Source organism: Lynx canadensis, chromosome E3, assembly GCF_007474595.2.
Source record: "Lynx canadensis isolate LIC74 chromosome E3, mLynCan4.pri.v2, whole genome shotgun sequence".
Classification (NCBI taxonomy): Eukaryota; Metazoa; Chordata; class Mammalia; order Carnivora; family Felidae; genus Lynx; species Lynx canadensis.
The window spans coordinates 16,186,768-16,213,227 of record NC_044318.1 but is presented as its reverse complement, the minus strand read 5'-3'; the positions used below and the strand labels follow the sequence as shown (position 1 = coordinate 16,213,227).

General features: G+C 43.5%; 1 protein-coding gene across 7 annotated transcripts in view; it reads right to left on the bottom strand.

Annotated features, from left to right (window-relative positions):
• Nucleotides 1–5,102: 5,102 nt before the first annotated feature.
• Nucleotides 5,103–26,460, bottom strand: part of ACSM5 (acyl-CoA synthetase medium chain family member 5) — a 36,441-nt gene continuing 15,083 nt past the window's right edge. The window contains exons 9-14 of one of the 7 annotated variants that reach the window (XM_032591599.1): nt 26,281–26,382; nt 23,101–23,228; nt 22,916–23,015; nt 20,550–20,669; nt 20,007–20,155; nt 5,103–5,162 (exon numbers count right to left, since the gene is read on the bottom strand). In XM_032591599.1, coding sequence (XP_032447490.1) covers nt 20,045–20,155; nt 20,550–20,669; nt 22,916–23,015; nt 23,101–23,228; nt 26,281–26,382 — 561 coding nt within the window. In that variant the 3' untranslated portion in view covers nt 5,103–5,162; nt 20,007–20,044. Of the gene's footprint in view, nt 5,216–7,333; nt 8,655–19,534; nt 20,156–20,549; nt 20,670–21,803; nt 21,976–22,178; nt 22,585–22,915; nt 23,016–23,100; nt 23,229–26,280; nt 26,383–26,460 lie in introns of those variants that run through there. The other 6 variants (XM_032591598.1, XM_032591601.1, XM_032591600.1 and 3 more) reach the window with 6 other exon arrangements.

Here is a 26,460-nt window from a genome sequence, read left to right as displayed (position 1 = left end):
GGGTCTTGACCTTTCATTTCCTTCCTAAGATCCAGGATTCTGCTGGACTCTGCCACTGTCTGTTTATCTGCCTATCTGTGGGAGTCATTATCAGTCCCCCTCCCTCCTCCCTTTCTCCTACTCTTCTAGTCTTCCATCATTTTTCTTCAGCAGTCTCTCTTATATGTTTATCAAGTGTTTTATTTCCTTTCTCCCTCCCTTCCTCCCTCCCTCCCTTCCTTCTCACCTCCCTTCCTCCCTTCCTCCCTCCCTTCCTTCCTTCTTTCTTTCCCTCTAATTCTCTTTCTTCCATCCCACCTTCCCTCCCTCCCTCCCTTTCTTTCTCAATTGCTTTCTTTTGCTGTTTTGCTTTTCTCTCTTATTTTTCTTTTTTCTCTGTTCCCCTCTCCTTCCCTCTCTTTCATTCCCTCCCTTTATTCTTTCAATATCTAACATGAGATTTTATGCTAGTAGCCAGGGAAAGACAAATATTGGATGTCTTGTCATAAGGAATCTCATTTACCCAGAAGAAGGCAGAAGGCCCAAAGGAAAATGGAAGTAAATAGAAGGGCAGGGCCCAAAAGGGTGTCCTTGCAGGTCTCACTGGGCCCCAGCTTGCCCAGAATTCTACCACTCCTGTTCTCGAAGCTTCTTCTGCTGGATTTTCCCTGTGACAGTTTTGGGCCTCTCCCTGTTGGGAGAGGTCAATCCAGTGTGGGCCATCTGTGACCCCAGTGGGGCTGAATTTTTCAGAAGAACTGCTCAGGGGAAGCTCTTGAGGCTGTAGGCTGTAGGTGAGTGAGGGCAGCCTCTAGAGAATAAGGAGCTTCAGAAAGTGTTCTGGGACAAGGACAAGAAGAGAATGACTGGAACAGTACATAAAGGTCTACTCCATGGTGTCTGACATACTCTAGAACAGGGGAGAGCAGCACAGCAAACACAACACTGCACAGTCAGACACCTGAGCTTTGACCTCACACTCTCTGGGCTGCAGTCTCTCCCCTACAACCCACCTGACTTTGGACAGGTCACTTGACTTTTCTGAGACAATTTCCCCACTGACTTAACTGGAGGATAGTGACAACTTTGTTGGGTTGTTGTGAGGATAAAATAAATTTACACAGGCTAAGTTCTTAGCATGAGTAAACACTAGAAATATCTTAGCTGTAGTTATTAGCTTGGACTAGAGACACTAGATATTTAAGAGTTACAAAACCCAACTTTGAATTCCAGCTCAGCCATTTCTTGTTGGTGTGCCCTTGGCAGAACTATAAAATCTCTCCAATTTCATTTTTCTTACCTGTAGGGGAAAACATGTTTGATGTCGGGACCCTTCCATCTCTAACATTCCTGAATCCTAGGACAGGGGTGATGAAGACAGTTCACAGAGACTTCCTGTTACAAGGCTTAGCTTTGCCAGGGCTTTGGTCTTAGAGTCAGATGGCCTTAGGTCTGATAAATAACAACAGGGATACTGATATGGAAAAAGTTACCTTCTTAACAGCTGATGTGGGAAATTTCCAGAGGCAAGACTGACTTTGTGGATGAAGGAGTGTGTTAAAATCACAATGGGATGGCGCAGAGATTGGCAAACTATAGCCTGTGGGCAAAATCCAGCCCTCCTCCTGTGTTTGTAAATAAAGTTTTATTGAAACACAGCTATACCCATTCATTTCCAATGGTCTCTGGTGGCTTTAGCACTACAAGGGCTGAGTTGAGTTCCTAAAATATTTACTAGTTGGCCCCTGGGGTGTAGATAGAGGGTAGAGAGTAGCCTCACAGGAGACCCAGGGAGTGTTTGGTCCCTGGAAGGAGGGAAGAGGTAGAAAGAATGCTGCCCAAACATTCTAGAGGAGAGACTTGTAAAAACACACATCTATTGAGTAATATGACTGTGGATCCGCTGGATCCCCCAAAATATTCATTTACAACTCAACATTCGTAATATATTGGGTATGATTGGATTTTTAGTTTCCTTTTAAAATACTTATTCAGGCTTAGTATGTGCTAGTCTTCTAAGTGCCTTATGCCTTACAAATATTAGCTCTTCTTCTTAACAACCTGTGAAGGAGTAACATCATTACCCCCATTTCACAGATAAGGGAGCTGAGGCACAGTGAGATTGTTAAGTAGGAGATGGGGATGAATTTTGGAGGCAAATGTCTAATTCCAGAGGCTGTGCTAGGACTGACTGCCTCACAATGAATTTGAGGCTGAAAGTCTGTGGTGGGCTCTTTGATGTGCTGCCCACTCCTACCCCCCCCCCCCGTAAGAATGATTTAACCCTCCCACCCCACTGCCAGACCTCTTAGGGGAGTGCTGCAGCCAAAGAAAGCTTCCTCTCCCAGGGCCATATTCCCATCCCAGTGCAGCCTGCAACCATGCCTGATCTACATAAGGCTATAAAGCACCCTCCCAACCTTGCCTGCAGCTCAGAAAACTCTGAAAGGTCATCCTACCTGCAGAACTCCCCATGGGGGTGTTTGAGGTCCCCAGTGTGACTACATCACAGTGCACCTTCGCCTATTGCCCAATCCTGCCCCTTCCCTTCCTTTCATTTCCCTTGCCTTCCTTTCTCTTTCTTTCTTCAAGTGTTGATCCCAAAGCACTCCCTAATAAACCTCTTGCATGTTAATCTCCTTCCCAGAGTTGACTTCTCAGAAAATCCACATAGGACAATTAGCCTGTGGTGACAAAGCATCAGTGAGCTTCTGGATTACATACAGATTTCATTAGCTTTAGGCTTAACATAGCTCTCTCATCTCTACCCTAGACTCAAAAATACTTTTTTTTTTTCTTCTTTCCCTGGGGCAAACTCCTATCTTGTGCCCACTTCCAAAAACTGGGTCCCCCTTCAGTGTCAACCACCATGCTTTAGTTCCCTGCCCTAGAGTGAACACAGGTATATAGTGGATTCTGTGCTTTTTGCCTTTTCTGGTAAGAGCACCCCTGTTTTCCTGTGGAGAGCTATGCCTCTCTCCCTCAGTCCATATCATGGGTGTAAGTCTGTCTTTTCTCCATCTTTCCTGCACTTGCTTCAGAGGTGATCACATGACCCAGAACTAGCCAATCAGAGTGTTCCATCACCCTGCTTAAGGGATTGATTTAATGATGGGCCCATGACTTAAAATGGTCCAATGAGAATCAACCTGAAGACTTTTGCTGGTGTCTTTAGGGGAAAAGATGCTCTTGTATTATGTGATTTGCTAAACTGCTAAAAACCTATATTTGGAGCTGCTGGTAGCCATCACAAAGGGGGAACATATATACCTTGTGCTAATCCTGTTAGATACATGGCTCCAAACACTGAAGAGGTTAGGAGATCCCAAGTTATCTGAAACAAAAATGTCCCACCAAAGGTCACTTGACATCCAGTTTGCTAAGTCATGCTCCCTCTTGCCTCCCTTCCCAACTGTCTTTCTCGAAAACACCAGTGGTAGCCCATCCAAAGAGAAATGGATTTGAGCTCCGAAAAGTCTCAAGCCCTGATCATGTACCTCTGTAGAGAGGAAGGGCTTTTCTTACCCAGCATCCATCTTGGCCTTGATGCCCAGGCTTGAGTGGGAGTGTTCTGCCACCTTGGGAAGGCCACTAGTCCCACTGGTGAAGTAGATGGCAGCTGCTTCTTGGCTTCCAGTCTCAACACAGCAATGAGTGGTAGACGCTTCTCTGACAAAGACACAAACTGTCCAATTTTCAGTACTGCCCTGGACACCAGAGTTCCTGGAGACTCATCTCTTTCCACTTTCCTCCATGCTGGCAAGGGCAAGTCAAGCCAGCCCACTTCAAAAGGGGAGCTTATGAATGGTTAAGATCAAGAGATCCAGTCAGGCTTGGACTCAAAAACCACTCAGATTTGGCACTTTGTTAACTATGGGACTCTGGACTATTTATTTAACTTCTCTGAGTTCCATTTTCTGTATCTGTGAAATGGCATCGATAGTTCTCATAGAGTTAATGAAAAAAGGAAATTAATTGTAACACAAAGAAAGAACAAAGAAAATGAGCAACTTGCTCAGCACAAACTCAATAAACGTTAACCTGATTGTTGTTGGGAGCCCTTGCACAATACAAGGTAAACAATATGTGCTCACTTAGTATCAGTTCTTGCAGTACAGCCTCTTCTATTTTCCCTTGACTTCCCTCTCTCAAACATCTCGTGTAGTGTCTCGATTTCAAGTCTCTCAAAGCTGGTCACATGTTGTCTCTTTCTTTGACAGTTAGGAAACCCATAGGGAGAACAAAAGCTTTTGTCATGTCATGCTTGTGAAATTAGAAAAAGCTTTTGTTCTTCCTATGGGCATCCTAAGAGATGTGTCTCTAGTGGAGGGAGTCCAAACATGTGACAGGGAAACACATTCTTCCAACCAATCCTGCTATCCACTGTTGGAAGGACACATAGCATTAGAAGCCTTGCATAGAGATACAGAGGGTAGGGAGAAGACACTCAGTATATCAGCATCCTCTTGTATTTTACCTTATATGCTCTTGGCCTCACCTCTGATTCCTGCCAGGTTTGCAGTAACCAGCTCTGGGGATTTCAATCCAGTTGGTGCTGCTCTTGGTGTGGACCATGGGTGACTCCCTTTTGTGCCCAGGACTTCTCTGTTACCACCATGCCATGGGACTCTGAGCCTGCTCTGCATGCACGCGTGTGCAGCCCCCAAGTGTGGGGTATATGATGCCCTGCCCAGTACAGCCTTCCACCAATAGGAGTCAGATGGCTCAATGCTTGTCAGTCCTTGAGTGGACAATCCTGGGAGGCATTCTATGAGGTCCCTGCAGATCAAGCCCACTTACCCCATGCAGTGACCCAATAACAAACTCTTAAATTATCTTTTCCTTCTTCCCTGCTTCACAATCCCCAGTCTCACACTCTGCTCCCTGGACCTCCCAAATAAAGCACCTGCTCGTAAGTGCTTTGTTCAGTTTCCACTTTTGGCGAAAACACAGGATGAGACATGTAGATACTCACCGTAGCAGTGTCCTGAAATCCAGCTACCCATTCCAGCTTTTCTCAGATAGCAGTAGCTTCGTTTTCAGGAAAGGGCAGTCAGGGGTCACAGTGTCCACTGCCTGGGCCACTTTGTCGCCAGCCATGATGGCCCTGGCCTTAGACATCTGCGGCATACACAGAACGTCCTTGGCTTTCATTTGGATAGTCCCGGGCATGAAGATGAGGCCTGGAGAAGCCAGAAGTCTTAGAGAGAACTGGGAGTGAAGGTTATCTTCTCCCCTAGAGAAACGTGATGTAAACAGCCAGTAGGGAGCAAATGGGGGAGGAGGGGGTGAGGAAGGGATGGCCACTGGGGAATATCAGTAACAAGCCACTGAGGATCAGAGAGTGATTGTAACACAGATTTCCTGGTGGTGTTGAACTTCAAGAGGTGTACTGGGACTAAGGAGAGAAACTGATCTCACACCATGGACAGTCTAATCCTTCCTCCCCCCCACCCCCCGAACACACACATACACTGCCCCACAGGAGTTTCGTGTATCCAAAGACTCTCATATAGGGTCTAAACTAAGGAAAGGCATTTAGAATTTTTCTAGTCCTGCAACACAGGTCCTACTCTAGACCCTGGTGACTTCTCCCAAACCTGGGACACTGAATTTTCACAGGCGAGAGTGCTCTTAATTTTCTTCATTTTTGTTTTCTATCTTGATGAGACTCTCGTGATTTTGTTTATTCTTCTAAAGTTTCTTTATTGTGGAAGGAGAGGGAGACAGAGAGTGAGCAGGGGAGGGGCAGAGAGAGAGGAAGACACAGAATCTGAAGCAGGCACCAGGCTCTGAGCTGTCAGCACAAAGCCCAATGCAGGGCTTGAACTCACAAGCTGTGAGTGACCTGAGCTGAAGTTGGACGCATGACTGACTGAACCACCCAGGCGCCCCTGTTTATTCTTCTAGAGAATAACTAGACTTACAGTTCACCATTTACAAAGCTGATTTTGCACATTCCTCCTGATGAACAGCTTTTACCCCTGGCTCACTTTCTTCCCACTTGTAACCCTTCAGGATCCACACTGCAGACCTGTTAACCACATCCAGTGTGTTTCCACCATAATGGCCATGTTGAGTCAGGCCCACAGAAAAGCAGACACATCTCCCCCGCTGAGTTCTCCTTCCCTTCAGACCATAATCTCTCACTCTGTCACCTTCCTCCCATGGCCTGGAAGGGCCTCCATGCGACCCCAAGTTCCTACAATTGTTTCTACCTCCTCTGATTACTCCTGTGTTTTGACCACAATTACATCTTCCTCCTTATTGAGAGAATATCTGTTGCATGTGAGAGAGGCCAGGAAGGAGAGGGTGGGAACGAGGGAAGGTTGTGCAGGAGTTTCTGTGGCTCATTCTTACACCTCTCCATTTGTCATCTCTCATCTCTAAAGGTTGATGATTCTAGAATTTGTCTCCATCCCAGCTGTTGTGCCCTTCAATGCAATTTCTTCTCACTTCCAATCCCTTCTTTTCTTTTTCCCATACATATTTTTGATTGAGATATAATTGATATATAATACTGTACTATTTTTAGGTGTCCTACATAATAATTTGCTATATGGATATATTACGAAATGCTTACCACACAAGTTAACATCCATCACCACACATAATTACAAGTATTCTTTCTGGTGATAACAACTTCTAAGATCTACTCTCTTAGCGACTTTCAAATACACCAGACATTATCGTTAACTAGAGTCCCATGCTGTACGTCACATCCCCAGGACCTATTTATCTTTTTTTTTTTTTTTCAACGTTTATTTATTTTTGGGACAGAGAGAGACAGAGCATGAACGGGGGAGGGGCAGAGAGAGAGGGAGACACAGAATCGGAAACAGGCTCCAGGCTCTGAGCCATCAGCCCAGAGCCCGACGCGGGGCTCGAACTCCCGGACCGCGAGATCGTGACCTGGCTGAAGTCGGATGCTTAACTGACTGCGCCACCCAGGCGCCCCCCTATTTATCTTTTAATGGGAACTTCTCATCCCTTCTTGAACATCACATGAGCACCCCCAACACTTACCTAACTGAACCTGTCATCTTATCCCAACACCCCAATACCTGTTTCTCCCTATGGTCCTCACTGCAGGGAAAGCCTGTAGCATCCACCCAGCTGCCTGAGTGTCTGTGACTTCCCCATCTCCCTGGCTTTCTTCCACTACCATATGTCATTCATCAAAAAAGGGTGTTCTTGGGGTGCCTGGGAGGCTCAGTTGGTTAAGTGTCTGACTTGGCTCAGTTCATGATCTCATGGTTTGTATGTTCGAGCCTCGCATTGGGCTCTGTGCTGACAGCTGAGAGCCTGGAACCTGCTTTGGATTCTGTTTCTCCCTCTCTCTCTGCCCCTCCCCTGCTCACACTCTCTCACAAAAATAAATAAACATAAAAAAGGGTGTTCTCAACTTCCTCCTAATTGCCTCTTAAATCCACTTACTTGTCTCTGTCTCAACCACCCCATCCACGCTTGAAGCCACCATCATGCCTTGTCTCCTGTCTGGGTTTCCCACACCCACTCCTGCCCTCCTTCATCTCATCTCTATGCACCATCCAGCATGACCTTTTACAAACAGAATATGATCATGTCACTCAATCCATCCATGCTTTTCCATTCCTCACTGGATAAGGATGCAGAACCCTCCCCATGGTATCCAGGGTCCTGCCCATCTTTCCAGGCTCACTTGCCACTAGTTTCTCCTTGCTGTCTCCAAATACACAGACATCTTTTCAGTGTTTCCCATAATTTGCAAGCTTCTTTCCTGTCTGTTCTGTTCCTTCTGCTCGAGGCATCCCTCTCTGTCTCTTCTCCTGGCTGAATCCCACATATCCTTCAGATTCCAGCCCAAATATCACTCCACTGAGACTTCAGTGACCCTCTCAGATTAGTCAGTTCAGGTCTCCTTTTATAATAGGGAATGACAACATTTTTGTGCAAAGGGCCAAATAGTAAATATTTTCAGCCCTATGGGCCAGATGCTGTCTGTCCCAAATACTCAAGTCTGCCATTGTGGTGCAAAAGCAGCTACAGACTATATGTAAATAGGGCATGGCTATGTTCCAATAAAACTTTATTTACAAAAACAATCTGTGGACCAGATTTAGCCTATAGGTCATAGTTTGCCAACTTTTTTTTCATTAAGTTCTTATAAAATTCTCATGCCACTTATCAAAATTGTGATGAAATAATTATGTGTGCAATTAATAGTTGAATGGCCATCTTTCTCCAAAGATCTTTAAGTCCCATGAATGCACAGGCCATGTTTTGTTTACTCTGTATTAGCAACCTCTAGCATAGTGCTTGGTGCATAGCTTGCTTAAATAATTAGAAAAAAGGGTGGTATTTCCTTATGAGGAGAGACAGCATGCTATGTGGACGGGACATCTTTTGGGAGGGGCAGTTGAATTTCTCTGCCATCAGCTTCCTTCACAAGGGAGAGGGTGACCAGACCAGGTGGCCAATTACCAACCTCCTCGCATGCAGCCCAGGGTCACCAGCCACCTCTCAGGCACTTGGGGCAGCACCACAGCCACAAGGTCCCCATGCTGCTGGCTGCATGCACCCAAAAGGACATTGTCTGCCTGCTGGCTGAGTTCACTCAGTTCATTGAAGTTCATTATTTCATCCCCATCACTGCTCACTCACCACAGGGCTGGGTCTGTAGGTCGCTTGCCAGCCTGAAGAAAGAGACCAGCTTATTAGGGTGGGCCGGCACACATGCACAGAGAATAAATCCCCTGCCTCGCCTCGGAATTGTCACATCAATGCTTAGTAGACTTGTTGACCTCAACCCCCCTATACACTTCAATGAGCTTTTATTTCTATGGGTTCTATTTACTATACTAGAAATTAAAACTGAGAGATTTTATAAATATGTGTGCTTTTTTTTTTTTTAATATTTTTTTTCAACGTTTATTTATTTTTTGGGGGACAGAGAGAGACAGAGCATGAACAGGGGAGGGGCAGAGAGAGACGGAGACACAGAATCGGAAACAGGCTCCAGGCTCTGAGCCATCAGCCCAGAGCCTGACGCGGGGCTCGAACTCACGGACGGCGAGATCGTGACCTGGCTGAAGTCGGACGCTTAACCGACTGCGCCACCCAGGCGCCCCTGTGTGCTTTTAATAATAACAGTAACAAACCATTATATTTTACCACAAATAAGATATGTGTTAATACAGAGGTAAGTATACTTTGTAAAAAACAAAATAAAATTAAGAAAGAAAGAAAGAAAGAAAGAAAGAAAGAAAGAAAGAAAGAGGCTTCATTTTACAAAGAAAGAAAGAAAAAGAAAGAAAGAAAGAAAGAAAGAAAGAAAGAAAGAAAGGGGCTTCATTTTACATTTTTGCAAATCTCTTGAACACCATCCTTAACAGAAGACAGTTAGATTTTTATCTGTTTCTGTCACTTAGTTGCAGAGTCACCTGACATGTAGCCTCTGGAAATAACCACTGTATCCTTGTCAGAGCATGAGAGTGAAAAAGGAAAATGTTATCTTAGATTTGTTTACTTGTTTCCCTCTCTATTGATGTATTTTTTTCTTTTTTATTACAAATATATATACCATAAAATGTATTATTTTAACCATTTTTAAGTGTACAGTTCAATGGCATTAAGTGCTTTACGTTGTTATGCAGCTATCCCCACCATCCATCTCCAGAACGTTCTCATCTTTCTAGCCTGAAACTGTCCCCATTATGCAAGAACTCCCCAGTTCTCCCTCATCCCAGCACGTGGCAACCAGCTTCTACTTTCTGTCTCTATGAATCTGACTGCTCCAGAAACCTCACATAAATGGAAACACACAACCTTTGTCCTCCTGTGACTGGCTTATTTCACTTAACACACTATCTTCAAAGGTTCATCCTCGTTAGAGCATACAACAGAATTTCACTTTTTAAAAGGCTAAATAACATTCTATCATATGGATATACCATATTCTATTTATCCATTCATCCCCTGACCCTACCTTCTGGCTATTGTGAATAATCCTATCACAAACAAATATCTCTTCAAGACCCTGCTTTTCATTTTTATTTGTTTCCATGTATTTTATTTCTTCTTTTATTTCCTGATTGACCCATTCATTGTTTAGTAGCATGTTGTTTAACCTTCATGTATTTGTGGTCTTTCCAATTTTTTTCTTGTGGTTGACTTCTAGTTTCACAAGGGTGCGGTCGGAAAATATGCATGGTATGATCTCAATCTTTTTGAACCTGTTGAGGGCTGATTTGTGACCTAGCATGTGATCTATTCTGGAGAATCTCCCATGTGTATTTTGCTGCTTTAGGATGGAATGTTCTGAATATATCTGTTAAGTCCATCTGGTCCAGTGTGTCATTCAAAGTCATTGTTTCCTTGTTGATCTTCTGCTTAGATATCTTTCCATTGCTATAAGTGGGGTGTTAAAGTCCCCTACTAGTATTGTATTATTATCAATGAGTTCCTTTATCTTTGCTATTAATTGTTTTATATATTTTGGTGTCTCATGTTAGGAGCCTGAATATTTACAATTGTTAGATCTTACTGGAGAGTCCCCTATATTATGATAAAGTGCCCTTCTTTAGCTCTTGTTACAGTCTTTGGTTTAAAAATCTAGTTTGTCTTGGGGCGCCTGGGTGGCTCAGTCGGTTGGGCATCTGACTTCAGCTCAGGTCATGATCTCACGGTGTGTGGGTTTGAGCCCCACGTCAGGCTCTGTGCTGACAGCTCACAGCCTGGAGCCTGCTTCGAATTCTGTGTCTCCCTCTCTCTCTGCCCTTCCCTACTCATGCTCTGTCTCTCTGTGTCTCAAACATTGAAAAAAAATTTTTTAAATAATCTAGTTTGTCTGATACAAGTATGGCTACTCTGGCCCTCTTTTGTTATCCATTTGCATGACAAATGTTTCTACATCGCCTCACTTTCAATCTGCAGGTATCATTAAGTCCAAATTGAGTCTTTTGTAGGCAGCATATAGATGGGTCTTGGTTTTTTATCCATTCTGATGCACTATGTCTTTTGATTGGAGCATTTAGTCTATTCACATCCAGAGCAATTATCTATTGATATGTGTTTATTGCCATTTAAGTAGTTGTTTTGTCTTTGTTTCTGGAGATTTTCTGTTCCTATCTTGTCTTCTCATCTTTGGTCTTTCTGTTCCACTCAAAGAATCCCCTTTAATATTTCTTGCAGAGCTGGGTTAGTGGTCACGAAATCCTTTAGATTTTGTTCATCTGGGAAACTATTTCTCCTTCTAATCTGAATGACAGCCTTGCTGTATAGAGAATTCTTGGTTGCAGACATTTCCTATTAAGACATTGAACATATCATGCCACTCCCTTCTGGCTTGCCAAGTTTCTTTTGAGAGATCTGCAGCTAGCCTTATGGGTCTTCCCTTGTAAGTTAGGGACTTCTTTTGTCTTGCTGCTTCTAGGATTTTTCTTTATCACTATATTTTGCAATTTTAATTAAGTATGTCTCAGCTTTGGCTGCTTTTGTTTATTTTGATGGGAGTTAGTACCTCCTGGATTTGGATGTCTGTTTCTGTCCCCAGAACAGGGAAGTTTTCAGCTATGATTTCCTCAAACAAACTTTCTGCCCCCTTTTCTCTCTTCTTCTTCTGAGACTCCTATAATACAAATGTTATTATGTTTGATGGAGTCACTGAGTCTTCTCAGCAAGACCCTACTTTTTCATTCTTTGGGGTATATACCCAAGAGTGAAATTGCTAGTAATTCTATTCTATTTTATTTTATTTATTATTTTTTTTAGAGAGGGATAGAGTAAGTGCACAAGTTGGGGGAGGGGCAGAGGGAGAGGGAGAGGGAGAAAGAGAAGCTCATGTAGGCTCTATGCCCAGCACAGAGCTCAATGCAGGGCTTGATCTTACGAACTGGGAATCATGACCTGAGCTGATATCAAGACACTTAACTGACTGAGCCACCTGGGTGCCCCAAATACTAATTCTATTTTAAATATTTTTGAGGAGCCGCCATAGTGTTTTTCAGAGAAGCTGTACCTTTTTACATACCCACCAGTGATGCACAAGGATTCCCATTTGTCTTAGTTTTGTTTTGAAATAGTTTTGATTTCACGGATTACTCTGGAAGAGTCTCAGGTATCCTCAGGGGTTCCCATATCATAGTTTGAGATCAGTAACACAAAGACAAAGGAAAAATCCACTCCTGCTCCCTGATACTCTCCCTGCCTTATACATCTCTCTTCTGAAGTCTGGATTTGTGCTTTCTCCTGCACCTGTTACCCCCTCTTCCCTGTGCAAATACCCTCTGGTTCCTCAGCTCCAGTGTTAGGAACCTCTTTACCCATAACTATATAGTACAGCTATATACGAGCTATAGAAGCTCATGATTAAGGACGAAGGACCTGAAGTCTGCCTGGATTTGAATTTGGCTTCCACTGCTACTGCATTGTGTGCTCTTGAAGAAGTTGTTACTCTTTCCCCAAGTCTCAGTCTTATTTGAAAATGGGAGACAGTCTTAGAAAACCATTTAGACGAGTGAGGATTGAACTTGATAGTGCATATCAAGCACCCAGCCACAATAAAATGTTTAGAATACCTCTGGTAGGGACCACTAGAAACTGGTAACCTCAGTTGCTTCTGGAGAGGGGAGCTAGTTTGACTTTGAATTGGATCCAGTGGGCTTTTTTATTAACTTATTCAAATTAAAGTTTTATTTATTAAAAAGGACTTCAACCATCTCCAATTTGACCACAGTTTGTACTTTCTAACTGATTAAACTCTTTCCAGCTTACCTTTTAATTCGGACAAAAGACCCTGCGGGCAAAGCATCCTCTGCCAGAAATGAAACTACTCCCTCAAGCAAGAATAACTGCCCTGATTTAGCAAGACCCTGGGGGACTGACCAAGGCAAAGACCCACCTGACCTTTACTGCCCCTCTGCCCATACCCACCAACCTTTGTACCACATTTTCCTTACAAAAGCCTGGAAATACGTTCAACACTTTGGAGACAGTGTTTGAGATGCCAGTCTGCTGTCTTCCCGGTGTTGACCTCACTGAAATGCATTCCTTTCTTGTTCACCACCACCTGCCTGTTTGCCTTTGAATTTTGTCAGTGGTGAGTGGCCAAACCTGATCTGGTTGGGACCCCAGAGCCAGGTGCTCTTGCATTCCTTCACCCCAGCTACATTTCCTTTTTCAGAGTAAATAGGTAAATTGTTTTCTTAAAAAAAAAAAATGCATTCTCATACAACGAACAGTAAATTATAGCACGACTAGAACGGGAGACTTGGAGAACTGTCTTTGGACTCAAATTCACATACCCGCATGGACTGAGGGTCTGGGAGTCATGGCTCCTTCCTGTTGATCACCTGGATGCAGCAGATTTGGGGAATGAGGGTTGTGGTCCTGGAACAGCAATTGGGGCCTCCCAAATGGAAGGAAGTTCAAGAGAAAGTAATTCATCCTCCCCTTTTCTGGGAGAACCCCCAGACCTGTGTGGTCTGGACGTTCTGGAGCCAGGTTCCCCTAGATAAGCCATGGAATACCACCTTCCCTGGATATATCTGGTTTTGCCAAATAGTCAACAAATATTTACTGACTGCTTCTCTCAGATGGACACAAAGATGACTAAGACAGATCTCTCCCAGTTTGGAGTTGAGATAGCTAAAAGCATGGAAAATGATTAGGTTCATTTTAGATACTGGTGAGGGTTGTCAGAGGTCAAATCATGTCACACCTCTGCTCAGTGCCACGACTGAATCCCAATTTCATGTAAAAGGACTATCCAAGTGTTTACCACATTATCCAAGTTCCTGCATGGTCTTCACCCACATTTCCATCCTCTCTGGCTTGATGTCCTGCCCACTTACCACATACTCGCTGCCCATTCAGATCCACTGGCACACCCTGCCTCGGGACCAGTGACTTTGTGGTTTCTTCTCAGACCACTTTCCCCCATGTGTCTAGGGATAAGCCCCTCTCCTCCTTCAAATCTTTGCCAAAGACTTTTCTCACCTTCTCAGGGAAGCTTACCTTCACCACATACTCCAAATGGTAATCCACCTCAAAAATGGTTCTGCCTTCCATCCCCTCTATGAAGTACTCCATTTTCCTTAATACTCAATACTTTCTAACATATTATAGAATTTACTTATTCATAATTTTTTGCCTCTGTCTCCTTCCATTAGAATCTAAAGTGTATGAGGGAAGAGATCTTTGCCTGTTTTGGAGATGATTTACCTTGAGAACTTAGAACAGTATGTAGCACACAGTGGGTACTCAGTAAACATTACAGTGAATGAATGAGGTCTATGAAGGAAAACACAGACTGTGGAAGTAAGAAAAAAAAACACCACACACACCCTGGGTAAGGCTGGGCTGGGGAAGAGACGTAGCTCTAAGCTGGATTTAAGTTTAGATTTAGGTTGGACTAAGCATCTTAATGCCTGAAAATGAGGTGTGAAAAGGAATAAAAAGATAAGGAATCTGTCCCAGGGCATATAGTCTTTTGGGTGAGGCAGAGAGGATGGACATAGTGGGTCTGGATATCAGTAGCAGGAGGAAAAAATCTATAAATCTATTGTCTGACTATAGACCATCAAGCCCAGTCCACTCATTATCTCCATTATTTCTGCCACCGTATGGTTAGGGGGTGTCCTGGGATTCCCCCCAAAAGATCCTTAACATGGGCTCAGGGAAAGCTTTGCACAATAAATGACTTAAAAGCTGAGCCTCAGTATAGTTGAGCCCTCTGGCCAGGGATAGGCAAAGTGAGTGAACAAAGATACTACTTTCTTACACCATACACAAGAATAAATTCAAAATGGATTAACAACCTAAATGTGAGACCTGAAACCATAAAAAGCCTAGAAGAGAACACAGGCAGTAATCTCTTTGACATTGGCCACAGCAACTTTTTTCTAGATATGTGTCCAGAGGCAAAGGAAAGAAAAGCAAAAATCAACTATTGGGACTTCATCAAAATAAATAGCTTCTGGGGTGCCTGGGTGGCTCAGTCAGTTAAGCGTCTGACCTCAGCTCAGGTCATGATCTCATGATTCATGAGTTCAAGCTCTGTGTTGGGCTCTGTCCTGACAGCTGAGAGCCTGAAGCCTGCCTTGGATTCTGTGTGTGTGTAGCTCTCTGCTCCTCCCCCACTCATGCTATGTTTCCCTGTCAAAAATAAATAAACATTTATAAATAAATAAATAAATAAATAAATAAATAAAGCTTCTGCACAGTGAAGGCAACAATCAAAAAACTAAAAGGCAACCTATGGAATGAGAGAAGATATTTGCAAATGACCTATCAGATAAAGGGTTTATATCCAAAATATATAAAGAACTTATCAAACTCAACACTCAAAAAACAAATAATCTGATTAAAAATGGGCAGAAGACATGAACAGACATTTCTCCAAAGAAGACATCCAGATGGCCAACAGACACATGAAAAGATACTTATCATCAGGGAAATGCGAATCAAAACCACAATGAGGTATCACCTCACACCTGTCAGAATGATTAGAAACAACAACACAAGAAACAACAGGTATTAGTAAGGATGTGGAGAAAAAAGAACCCTAGTGCACTGTTGGTGGGAATGCACAGTGGAGCAGCCACTTTGAAAAACAATGTGGAGGTTCCCTTAAAAAAAATTAAAAATAGAACGACTCTAGGGGCACCTGGGTGGCTCAGTCGGCTGAGTATCTGATTTCAGCTCAGGTCATGATTTCACCATTCGTGGGTTCCAGCCCTGCGTCAGACTCTGTGCTGACAGCTTGGAACCTGGAGTCTGCTTCAGATTCATTCTCTCTCTCTCTCTCTCTCTCTCTCTCTCTCTGCCCTTCCCCTGTTCATGCTCTGTATCTCTCTGTCTCCATCTCTCTCTCTAAAACTGAATAAAACATTTAAAAATTTTTTAAAAAACCAAGAACTACTCAGCCATCAAAAATAATGAAATCTTGCCATTTGCAATGACATGGATGGAGCTAGAGAGTGTATTTCTAAGTGAAATAAGTCTGTCAGAGAAAGACAAATACCATGATTTCACTCATAAGTGGAATTTAAGGAACAAAACAAAGAAGCAAAGGAAAAAGAGAAAGAAATAAACCAAGAAACAGACTCTCACTATAGTGATCAAACTGGTGGTTACCAGAGGGGAGGGGGGTGGGGAGATGGGTGAAATAGGCGATGGGGATTAAGGGGTGCACTTGGCATGATGAGCAGTGGGTACTGTATGGAATTGTTGAATCACTAATATCGTATCCCTGAAACTAATACAACACTGTATGTTAACGAACTGGAATTAAAACAAAAACTAAAAGAAATAATAATAAGAAAAGGAACAGGGTGAAGAGTGTGAGGAGAAAGAGATGGGAACCTAGAAAAGGTGGGCAGGGGTCTTGGCAGAGAAAGGACAGAGGTGGAGACCCAGGGAGGGGCTGCTGTGCAAAATGTCCCCAGCTTCAGTCTTTCCATTTGTTAAATAGTGATTTTAATGCTCTCTTCTCAGGATTCGAGTGGGAAACTGCTTGGATCCGTTTTCCCCAAGATGGCTCTTGCAAGATGATTTTGCTTGAGCAGTGTTCACGTTCACTTTTTTTTTTTTTTTTTTTTTTTTTTTTTTTTTTGCTGCACAAATGCATTAGGAAAAAAATGAACAGGACTCCAGACTCATCCTCTAACATATATATATTGCTTAGGGTGAAGATACTTTTGTTTAAATGTGAGTTGATTTATAGCACAGATGATATGTGGAGACAGCCACATTTCTGAAGGTAACATGGGAGTGAGTGAAGGTGAGAAATAACAGAGTTAGAGGACTTTAGCAGAGCATCTAGCACAATGCCTGGCACAGAATAGTCAACAGAGGGATGGTAGCAGTTCTTGTTGTGGCTGTTGTGATTACAATGACTTCTAAGGCTGGGGCTGCTGGTGGGGAAGTGTGGGGTGCTGGTGCCTGGCTCCCAAGGGTGCAGCTGCAGTTGAGTTTTGCCTTTTTCGTTTTGGAGACAAGCTGGGCTGGGGCGACTGTGGGAGAAATGGCTGAAGGGGGGAGGGGCGGTCAAGGGTATCAGTTTGGGAGGATTCTTGGGGGAGGGTGAGTGGGCCTCCCCATGCCTCCACCCCTGCCCTTCATCATCCTTGGCTTATACTGACTGAAGTCTGGACAAAGGACCCTGGGTGGGGAGCTCTGATTACCGCTAGAGAACAGACTGGCTCAGCCAAGGGGCTTAGAGGAGAAGACTCCAGTTCCAAGTCCCTGGCTCTTAAGGAACTGACAATTTGCGGGGCTCATTAGGAATTCCAGCAGTGTCTTATACATGACTCCAAACCCCTGCTAAGAGCACTAATGGGGTTGCAAAGTCAGACCTGTTGGGTTGGGGTAAATCACCAAAGCCCTCTGAATTTCCACCTTTAAAATTAAGAGAATTAAAAAAAAAAAAATTAAATTAAATTACATTAAATTAAGAGAATTTGTCCGTGCCATAAAGGCAAAAGACTTAAAAACAAGTAAATCACTTTTGACAAGTTTTTTTTTTTTTTTTCTTTTTAAGAGCTAGTGAAACTTTAAGAGGATTATTTCATGCCATAAACCTTCAGGGGCTTCTTAGCACTCGTTGAAGACAAAATTCCTAACAAGCCATCCTGAACTCCAAATTGCATAACCTCTTTGTTCTACCTGTAAAATGCAGATATGTTATCAGTACCTATTCAACAAGATGGTTGAGAGTTAAGACATTTGGAACTGTGTCTGGACATAGCTGGTGCTGAGTGTGAGCTGTTCTTAGAAACACAAATCTATCTCTCCCACCTCAGGGCCTTTGCACATGCTATATTCTTTATTCAGAACACTGGGTCCCAATCTTTTTACTTAGTTTCCTTCCACCTTTCAATCTCACTTCACCAGGGACTTCCTTATGGAAGGCTGTCCTGATATCCTGAGTCCTCCCATAGATTGATCAGTCCCCTCAATCTATGTTTTAACTAAACTCTTTCCCTTGTGGCATTTATCACAGTTGTGCATTATGTGCCTTATTCTTTTGATGAATAACATCAATGTCCCCACTGGACTGTAAGGCTAGAGTCATGGGCTGAATTGTGTCCCCCAAATTCATATGCTAAAGTACTAATCCCCAATACCTCAAGTTGTATTTGGAGATGGGGCCTTTAACGTGGTGATTAGATTAAACTGGGGTCACCAGGCCCTCATCTAATCTGACTGGTGTTCTTATAAGAAGAGGATATTAGAACACAGACACATACAAAAGAGGGAGGAACATGTGAGGACATAGGAGAGGATGGCCATACAACCAAGGAGAAAAGTCTCAGAATTAAATTAACCCCACTGACACCTTGAACTTGGACTTCCAGCCTCCAGGACTGTGGAAATAAATTTCTGTTGTTAAAGCCACACAGTCTGTGGTACTTGTTATGAAAGCCCAAACAGACTCACATAGGTATCAACTGAGTTGGATTTTGCTTCCTTTTGTATTCCCAGAGCCCAGCACTGAGCAGGTGCTCCATAAATATTGACTGGTGGGTGAATGGAGGTGCTGGGGGTCAGGCAAACAGCACTAAAGATCACTTTGAGCTTTTATCTGCTTTGCTGCACATGGCTGGTCTCAGCTGCCCAGAACCACCTCTTTCTGTTTCTGGGCCTGGGACATGGCTTTGGGTCTTTATGTCTTTCCTGGGCACAATGTAATACACTAGCACTTGGGGGATGATGTGTTGGTCTGTGGAGGCAGATTGTGGCTTGGGGGAGTTGTTTCTTTAAAATAATTTTTTCTTTTTTTCTTTTTTTTTTTTTTTTTCAACGTTTATTTACTTTTTGGGACAGAGAGAGACAGAGCATGAACGGGGGAGGGGCAGATAGAGAGGGAGACACAGAATCGGAAACAGGCTCCAGGCTCTGAGCCATCAGCCCAGAGCCTGACGCGGGGCTCGAACTCACGGACCGCGAGATCGTGACCTGGCTGAAGTCGGACGCTTAACCGACTGCACCACCCAGGCGCCCCTAAAATAATTTTTTCATTAAAATAGTTAACACAGACTCACTGAGAAAGCCAGGAAAATAAAGAAACACACAGAAAGGAAAGAACTATCGTCCACTATTTTCAATCCCCAGGAATATTGCTCTTAGCACAAGTATTTCCTTTCAGGCATTTTTCCATAGTTTTCCCTTTCCCTTTCAAAGTTTTGGTTCTCCACTATACATATACTGTTTTTATTCTGATTTAAAATTAATTTAGCTCAAGTTTTCCCCAAGGCATATTTTTTAAAGCCTCAATATTTATTGAGTTAATCTATTACACTTGAGTTAATCATTGCCTTATTGGTTGGACATTGAATTTTTCAATTTTTTTCACAGTTTTAACACAATGCTCCAGAAATGTCCTTTGAATTCCTTCCTTTTTTTTCCTCCCTAAGTTTATTTATTTATTTTGAGACCGAATATGAGCAGGGGAGGGGCACAGAGAGAGAGAGACAGAGAGACAGAGAGAATCCCAAGCAGGCTCCGAGCTGTCAGCACAGAGCCCAGCGCGGGTCTCTATCTCATGAACCGTGAAATCATGACCTGAGCTGAAACCAAGATTTGGACGCTTCACCAACTGAGCTGCCCAGGCACCCCTGACTCCTTTCTTTTGTAATGACTGCTAAACAGAATTTCTGAGCTAAAGGATATGACCAATTTTTTATGACCCTGGATGTGATTACCAAATGGCTTTATCAAAAGGGTCGAGTGGTTATACTCCAACGGGCAGTGAATGAGATCACAGGTGCCCTGACTCTGTGATGACCTGTCCTTCAGAGAGCCGGCTGGAAGGAAGACCAGTAGGCAGCTGCTGAGGATGCCTCCAGACAGAGGAGGGGGAAGTCAAGCCACCAAACACCGCCACTAGACTGGTGGTGGATGTACACTCTGGGTTAGTGACGTTCTTCTGCTCTCTTCCTCCAGAGTCCTCCAGGTTCCTCCAATGATTCTGGAGATGCCCATTTGGAACTGAAAGCCTCTGATACTGTAAGGTGGAAGGGATGATGCTCCAAACAAGGACTAACCAGTGATTGCACCAGCTCCTCTTAGAAGCTTCTGAGGCCTATGGGGCCTTTCGTGGGCTGCCTCTCGTCTCCCCCCACTCTTGGCTTCTCAATTTACTCCTTTGGATCTTTCCAGAAACCGTCTTGGGCAGTTCTGAAACAAAGGTCACCTAGTGGCCATAAACAAAAAACATTTTGAAATCATCATTTCCCACAAAGACTTCTGTCTTGAGTCATTACCCTCTGCTGCTTCATTGGAAGACCTCTGTGATTCACAGATTGCTCCAAATGGCAAAGACCAAAATGGCTAGGGCCTGGGGCATATGATCTTGCCAGCAGCAATTCAGCACCATCCCCCTAAACCTGGTTTATGCCACTTTTTAGGGTCAGAACAAACTGTAGTTTGGGGTGGGCCCGATGGGGAAATAGGGAGAAAAGGCTGAAGCAGCAGGTAGAGTTATTTGTATCTTCATCCCCCCAGCACCTGACCCTGAGAGAGAATCCACCTAGTGTGTGCTTAGGTGATTTCCCAGCTCATCATGTCCTAGAACCCCCGACGTTTACCTTCCTGGGGTACTTGTATGGAGCAGTCACCCTCTTCACATGCTCCTGGAGCTCCCGAGTTAGTTTCTCTGGATCTTGAGAGGAGTAAGTTGGAGAAAGGACTATAAAAGCCTTCACCACCTGCCAGAAAAAAAAAATCCAAAAACAAAACCCCCCAAACCAGAAAGAATCAGGCCCTGTATAACAACTCTTTTCTCCTTAACCTAGCCTTGTAAATAAGTGCTTACACTTGCCAGCCCAGCACGAAAATCCTGCCAGCAGGATTCAGCCAGCGAAATGGACGACATCCTTTTTTTTGCCCTGTTGCCTCCTTTCCAGGAACAACTATTGGAAGCACTGGCTTTTATGGAATGATTCCAGGATCCTACCTGTTTCCCAAACTTCTCTCCTTTCCTGAAATGACACCATTAGCAGTCAATGGGCTTCTCTTCCACTGGAAATACTTTGGAGTAAAGAGCTTCACAAACTCCTTAGGGTCCATACCTTCCAGGTCTTCCTGACTAAAAGATAACTGGCAGTGCCCCAGATAGGCAGGATTCGGGAAAATGCAGACCACTCTCCCAAGGGGAGATGGGTCTTTCTGAGCCCGCATATATGAGTGTTTACAATCAGCAAACGTTTTGCTGCACAGCTTCCACGCCAGGCATCCTGAGGGACATTCTGCACCTTGGTAGTTTCTGCCCGAGTCTTTCTTTGCAGGCTGCCTCCTGCCATGGAGGAGGAGTCCTGAATTCAGGCACAACAGAACATGGTTTCTGATAGGAATGGAAGAGTTCAAAGGCCACTAGGTTGCTTATCCACCCCAGCATATAGCTCAGTCAACAACATCCTGTTAGGTGGTGGTTCACCATCCTTGCATACTTCCCAAAGGCGGGCATCTCACTACCATTCCAAGTTCAAACAGATCTGGTTATTAGGAAGGGCTTTCTCTGGCCGTCAAAACTACCAAACATTTATTGAGTACCTTCTACACGCCAGGCTCTGTTCTGAGTACTATAAGCAGATTAACTGTGCACACAGCCATTTGTCAAAACCCCAGTTAATTTGTGGCATACAAAACTAGCTGTACTTTTCCAGCTGTGATTTCTCCAACACAGACATGGGGTTCCCACCTCCCTTTTTCCAAATTAGTGGCCTCAAAGTTTTTTTTCATGTTAACTGATTTATTTTAAGATGGCAGGGAGGGGCAGAGAGTGATGGAGAGAGAGAATCTCAGACAGACTGTGCTGTTATGAACTGTGAGATCATGACCTGAGCTGATTCAAGAGTCAGATGCTTAACCAAATGAGCCACCCAGATGCCCGTGGCCTGAAAGTTTAATGGGCACCAGGATCACTTGGATAGGGGCTTCTGGTCAAAATGAAGATGCCTTGGGCTGCATCCCCAATCGCTCTGATTCAGCAAGACTGACTTCAGGTCTAGAAATCTGTAGTAAAAAAAATTTTTTTAAACGTTTATTTATTTTTGAGAGGGACAGAAAGACAGACCATGAGTGGGGGAGGGGCAGAGAGAGAGAGGGAGACACAGAATCTGAGGCAGGCTCCAGGCTCTGAGTTGTCAGTATAGAGCCTGACGTGGGGCTTGAACTTACCGCGAGATCATGATCTGAGCCAAAGCTGGACAGTTAACTGACTGAGCTACACAGACACCCCTACAAATTTTGTATTTTAAACAAAATGATGCAGCTGTGAGTAGTCCAGGGCCCAGATGAGAATCACTCTTGTGGCCCTGGTGCTTCTGAGAACAGAGGCCGATTTTGCACTAACTTTCATAAGGTAACTACACTGTAAGTAGGATTATGTTGCATTTACAGCCAGTGAAAAACACATAGGTCTGCCTATGGGCTTAATCGTCCCATTCTATCTATTCTTCTGGGACCCATGGGAAGAAATTTTCATTTCTCCTAAGAAAGGTCAACTTGTTAAACTTGGCCCATCCTTCCGCTATATCAAGGTCACTTTGGATACTTATTGTGTCTTCCCTCAAGTTGGATATTCCTCAGCAGTCATGTCTGGCATGCTTGCTATATCCTCACCTGCAAACGGGAAAGTACTCTTTATTGGCCAGGATGGATGACAGAGCCTGCGTTCACCAAGATTTCCTGCCCAACAGTCCACCTCTTTTGGACCCAGTTCTATGTTCACTTGACAGCAAAGTGTTGGTATCTTCTTATCATGTCCCTCTAGACAGTCTGTCTCTAAATACATGAGGGTAATGCTTAACCAAAAGGAATGTGTGCCTGATGGTGACACTCAGACTTTGTAATATCTGGAGTCAGGGGAAGATATGGGGGAGTTTCCATCTTACTCTGCTGGGTGCTAACAGGTACACAACCAGAAGGAAATATTCTTGGTTGGACTAGTTACCTCCCCTCTGATGGGGTCTGGACTGCTGACCACAGCAGCCTCCAGGACAGCTGGGTGCTCGGCAAGGGCACTTTCCACTTCAACAGGCCCAATCCGGTAGCTGGAAGAGAAAAGCAAATTCTTCTAAGTAAACTACCCGCCCCCACCAAGCTTCAAAAAGAGAAGGAAAGAGCAGACAGCTTGACCTTGAGGAATTGATCACATCGTCATTTCGTCCCATGAACCAAAAGTAGCCATCCTTGTCCTTGTGGGCTCGGTCCCCTGTGATGTAAAAGTCCCCTCGTTCTGATGCCTCTGTCTTCTCAGGATTGTCCTGGAAGACAAAAGAAGTCCATGAAGGGCCATCTCAGCACAGCCACTAAAGCCAGCTATGGCCCTAGCAGCCCCATGCAGGAGACCAGGGACCCCTAACAGGAAGTCCACAAGTTCCCAAAGACCAAGCTGGCCAGAACTTCACACTGAACAAGGAGCTATGAAATGTGTGCATTTTCTCTCTTTTAGATGGAAGGAAGTGTCAGGAAATGATTAAGGACAGCCCCTCGCTACCATTTTTAGAAGGGTCCAAGGAAACATAGTTGGAACACAGGAAGGTGGCCACAGGGCCACTGGCTCTGGGTTTTGTTTGTTTTGCTTTTGTTTTTTTGCATAAAAGAACACACTCTTTGTGCTCAGAAATCACTAAAGGTAGAAAGTGAGGGCTTGGCCACAAAGCAGGGGTAGAGGAAAGATGAAAAACTAAAAATCAAACTCTGACTCTTAAAGATTTAAAGAAGCTACTACCCAATAAGAAAAATAAACAAATTAATTACTGTTGTATGCAACTATCTGGATGCATGTCAAAAACATTATGCTGAGTGACAGAAACCAGACACATAAAAATGAGTACTCTGTGATTCCATTTATATAAAGTTCTTTAAAAAAAAAAAAAAAAAAAAAAAAGGCGAGGCACCTGGGTGGCTCAGTCAGTTAAGTGTCTGACTTCTGCTCAGGTTATGATCTCATGATTCGTGGGTTCTGGCCCCGCATTGGGCTCTGCGCTGACAGCTCAGGGCCTGGAGCCTGCTTCTGATTCTGTGTCTCCCTTTCTCTCTGCCCCTCACCTGGTCTCACTCTGTCTCTCTCAAAAGTAAATAAACATTAACAAAGAAAATTAAAAAAAAAATAGGCAAAATTTTTCTATAGCAACAACAAATAATTTAGCAATTGCCTATGGCTTGGGGATTGACTGCAAAGGGGCACAAGGGAACTTTCAGGGGAATAAAAATGTTCTATATCTTGATTCTGGTGGTAGTTACCTAAGTGCATACATTTGTCAAAAGTCATTGACCTGTACACGTAACATAGGTTACATACATTTTATTGTATGTAAATTATGCCTCAATTTAAAAACTGCATTCTGAGAAAAAAGAAAAAAGCTAAGCTGTCAATACCTAAAAATAAATTTCATACAAAACCTGAAAGAAGTATACAGAGAAAAAACTCTTTAGAACATTTAAGAAGATACATTTAAATGGAAAGCTAGAAAGACTGAATTTCATAAATATGTTAATTCTCTCCCAAACTGATCTAGAGATGTAGTGACACTCATTAGAATACTAACAAACATTTTCCATGGAATTTGACAAGTTGATTCTACAATGTATATGAGAGAGTAGAGAGCTAAGAGAAGGTAAAACATGTGTAAAGAAGCTGAGGAAGAAAGAGCTTTACTCTACTAAATATTAAAATTTGGGGGAATGTTTTCCTGGATAAGGCTCTATGGTATCAGCACCGGAATAAAACATATGGCCAATTAAATAGAAGAATCTGCCAAAACTTAGCTATCTATGGATATATTAAATGTCTATTTCTGACCAAGCTGACATGACAGATCACTTTTCTTTGAGATTTAATTTTTTTTCCTTAGTTGAAAAGGACTCAAGAAGAAAACTAACAGTTGGTGCTGCAAAGAAAAAGTTGAAACAAGATTCTTGTGCAGCAAGTAACTTTACCAATTACTTGACTCCCTCAATGGGCTGATCACAGACCCAGAAAGGTCCTGTATGTGAGCGCTGTGAGGACCAGGGTCATGTCTTCCCTGCCATTGCTGGATACTTAGCGGCATGAAGTAGCCACTCAATAAATAAGGAATGTATAAATTATTCAGAAAAGTCAAGGATTTGCTATTGCTTACAAAAATGATTAGAAGGAAATACATTAAAAATTTTATTTTTTTTAACTTTTTTTTTTTTTATTTATTTTTGAGACAGAGAGAGACAGAGCATGAACGGGGGAGGGGCAGAGAGAGAGGGAGACACAGAATCGGAAGCAGGCTCCAGGCTCTGAGCCATCAGCCCAGAGCCCGACGCGGGGCTCGAACTCACGGACTGCGAAATCGTGACCTGAGCCGAAGTCGGGCACTTAACCGACTGAGCCACCCAGGCGCCCCCAAAATTTTAAATTATCTCTGATTGGTGTATTACTGTTTTATTGTTGGGAGGCTTTTTTGGTTTTTTTTTTTTTTTTTGGTTTATTCTGGTAGGTAAGCTTCTGTGACTTTAAATGAAATACCATGCCATGAAAGACTATTTCTCTTGTAGTCACAGAAGCCACTAAAACACATATACACCACTCTAAAAACAAATGGACTGATTTTTATGTGTTCCTCCCGGTGTAGCAGACTGGCAGCTTCGCATACAGCCAGATAGAGTTCCTACTAAAGCCGTGGTTCTTAACCTTGGCTGCACATCTGAATCACCAGGGGAGCTGATCCATATCCTCAGAAAGGTTGATCTCATTCAGTGGGGCTTGAGTATCAGTAGTGTTTTGAAGCTTCCAAGGTGTTTCTAATGTGCAACCAGGGTTGAGAACCATGTCAATAGAGCTTTATAGAGGAGTCTCACAAAAAGAAAGCCCATCATAAACACCAACAAAAGTGGGCACAAGAGAGAGGTAATTACTGGGTTATCACAGAAACTTAGACTAGAATTCTTGGGCACAAGCCCTGCCAGTAAACCCCTCTTGCACACAAGACTCGAGACAAAAAGAATTCTGAAAATTAGGCTCTGACACAAATTGCAGTTTGACTTTTGTGAAGTCCCTTCCTTTCTCTGAACTGCAATTTTTCATCATTGAAATGATGGGGTCTCCCCTGTGTTTTAAATTTACACTCTCAGACATACCCATGCTCACATCCATGTCCTGTACATACTAGGTGCTTGACATTGGATAAGTCACTTTATCTTCCCAACTTCTTTATCAATAATAATACCAACTTACCTCATGCAGTTATCGCAAGGGTTAAACAAACAGGTGTTTATAAATCTAGGAACACAATGCTCGGCACACAGAAATCATTGTGAAAATGGCCATCCCCTGCCACTTACCAAATAGCAACTGAAGAAACAGAAGGGCCGGGCAGGCCTGACTCGGACAGCAACATTTCCCTCTTCTCCCGGAGACAGGATGTTGCCCTCATCATCCACAATCTGGCAGAGAGATCATAGGGCAGTGTCTGGATATCTGCACAGCCAGGCCACCCCCCAGCTAAGCCTGCTGTCGCTAAC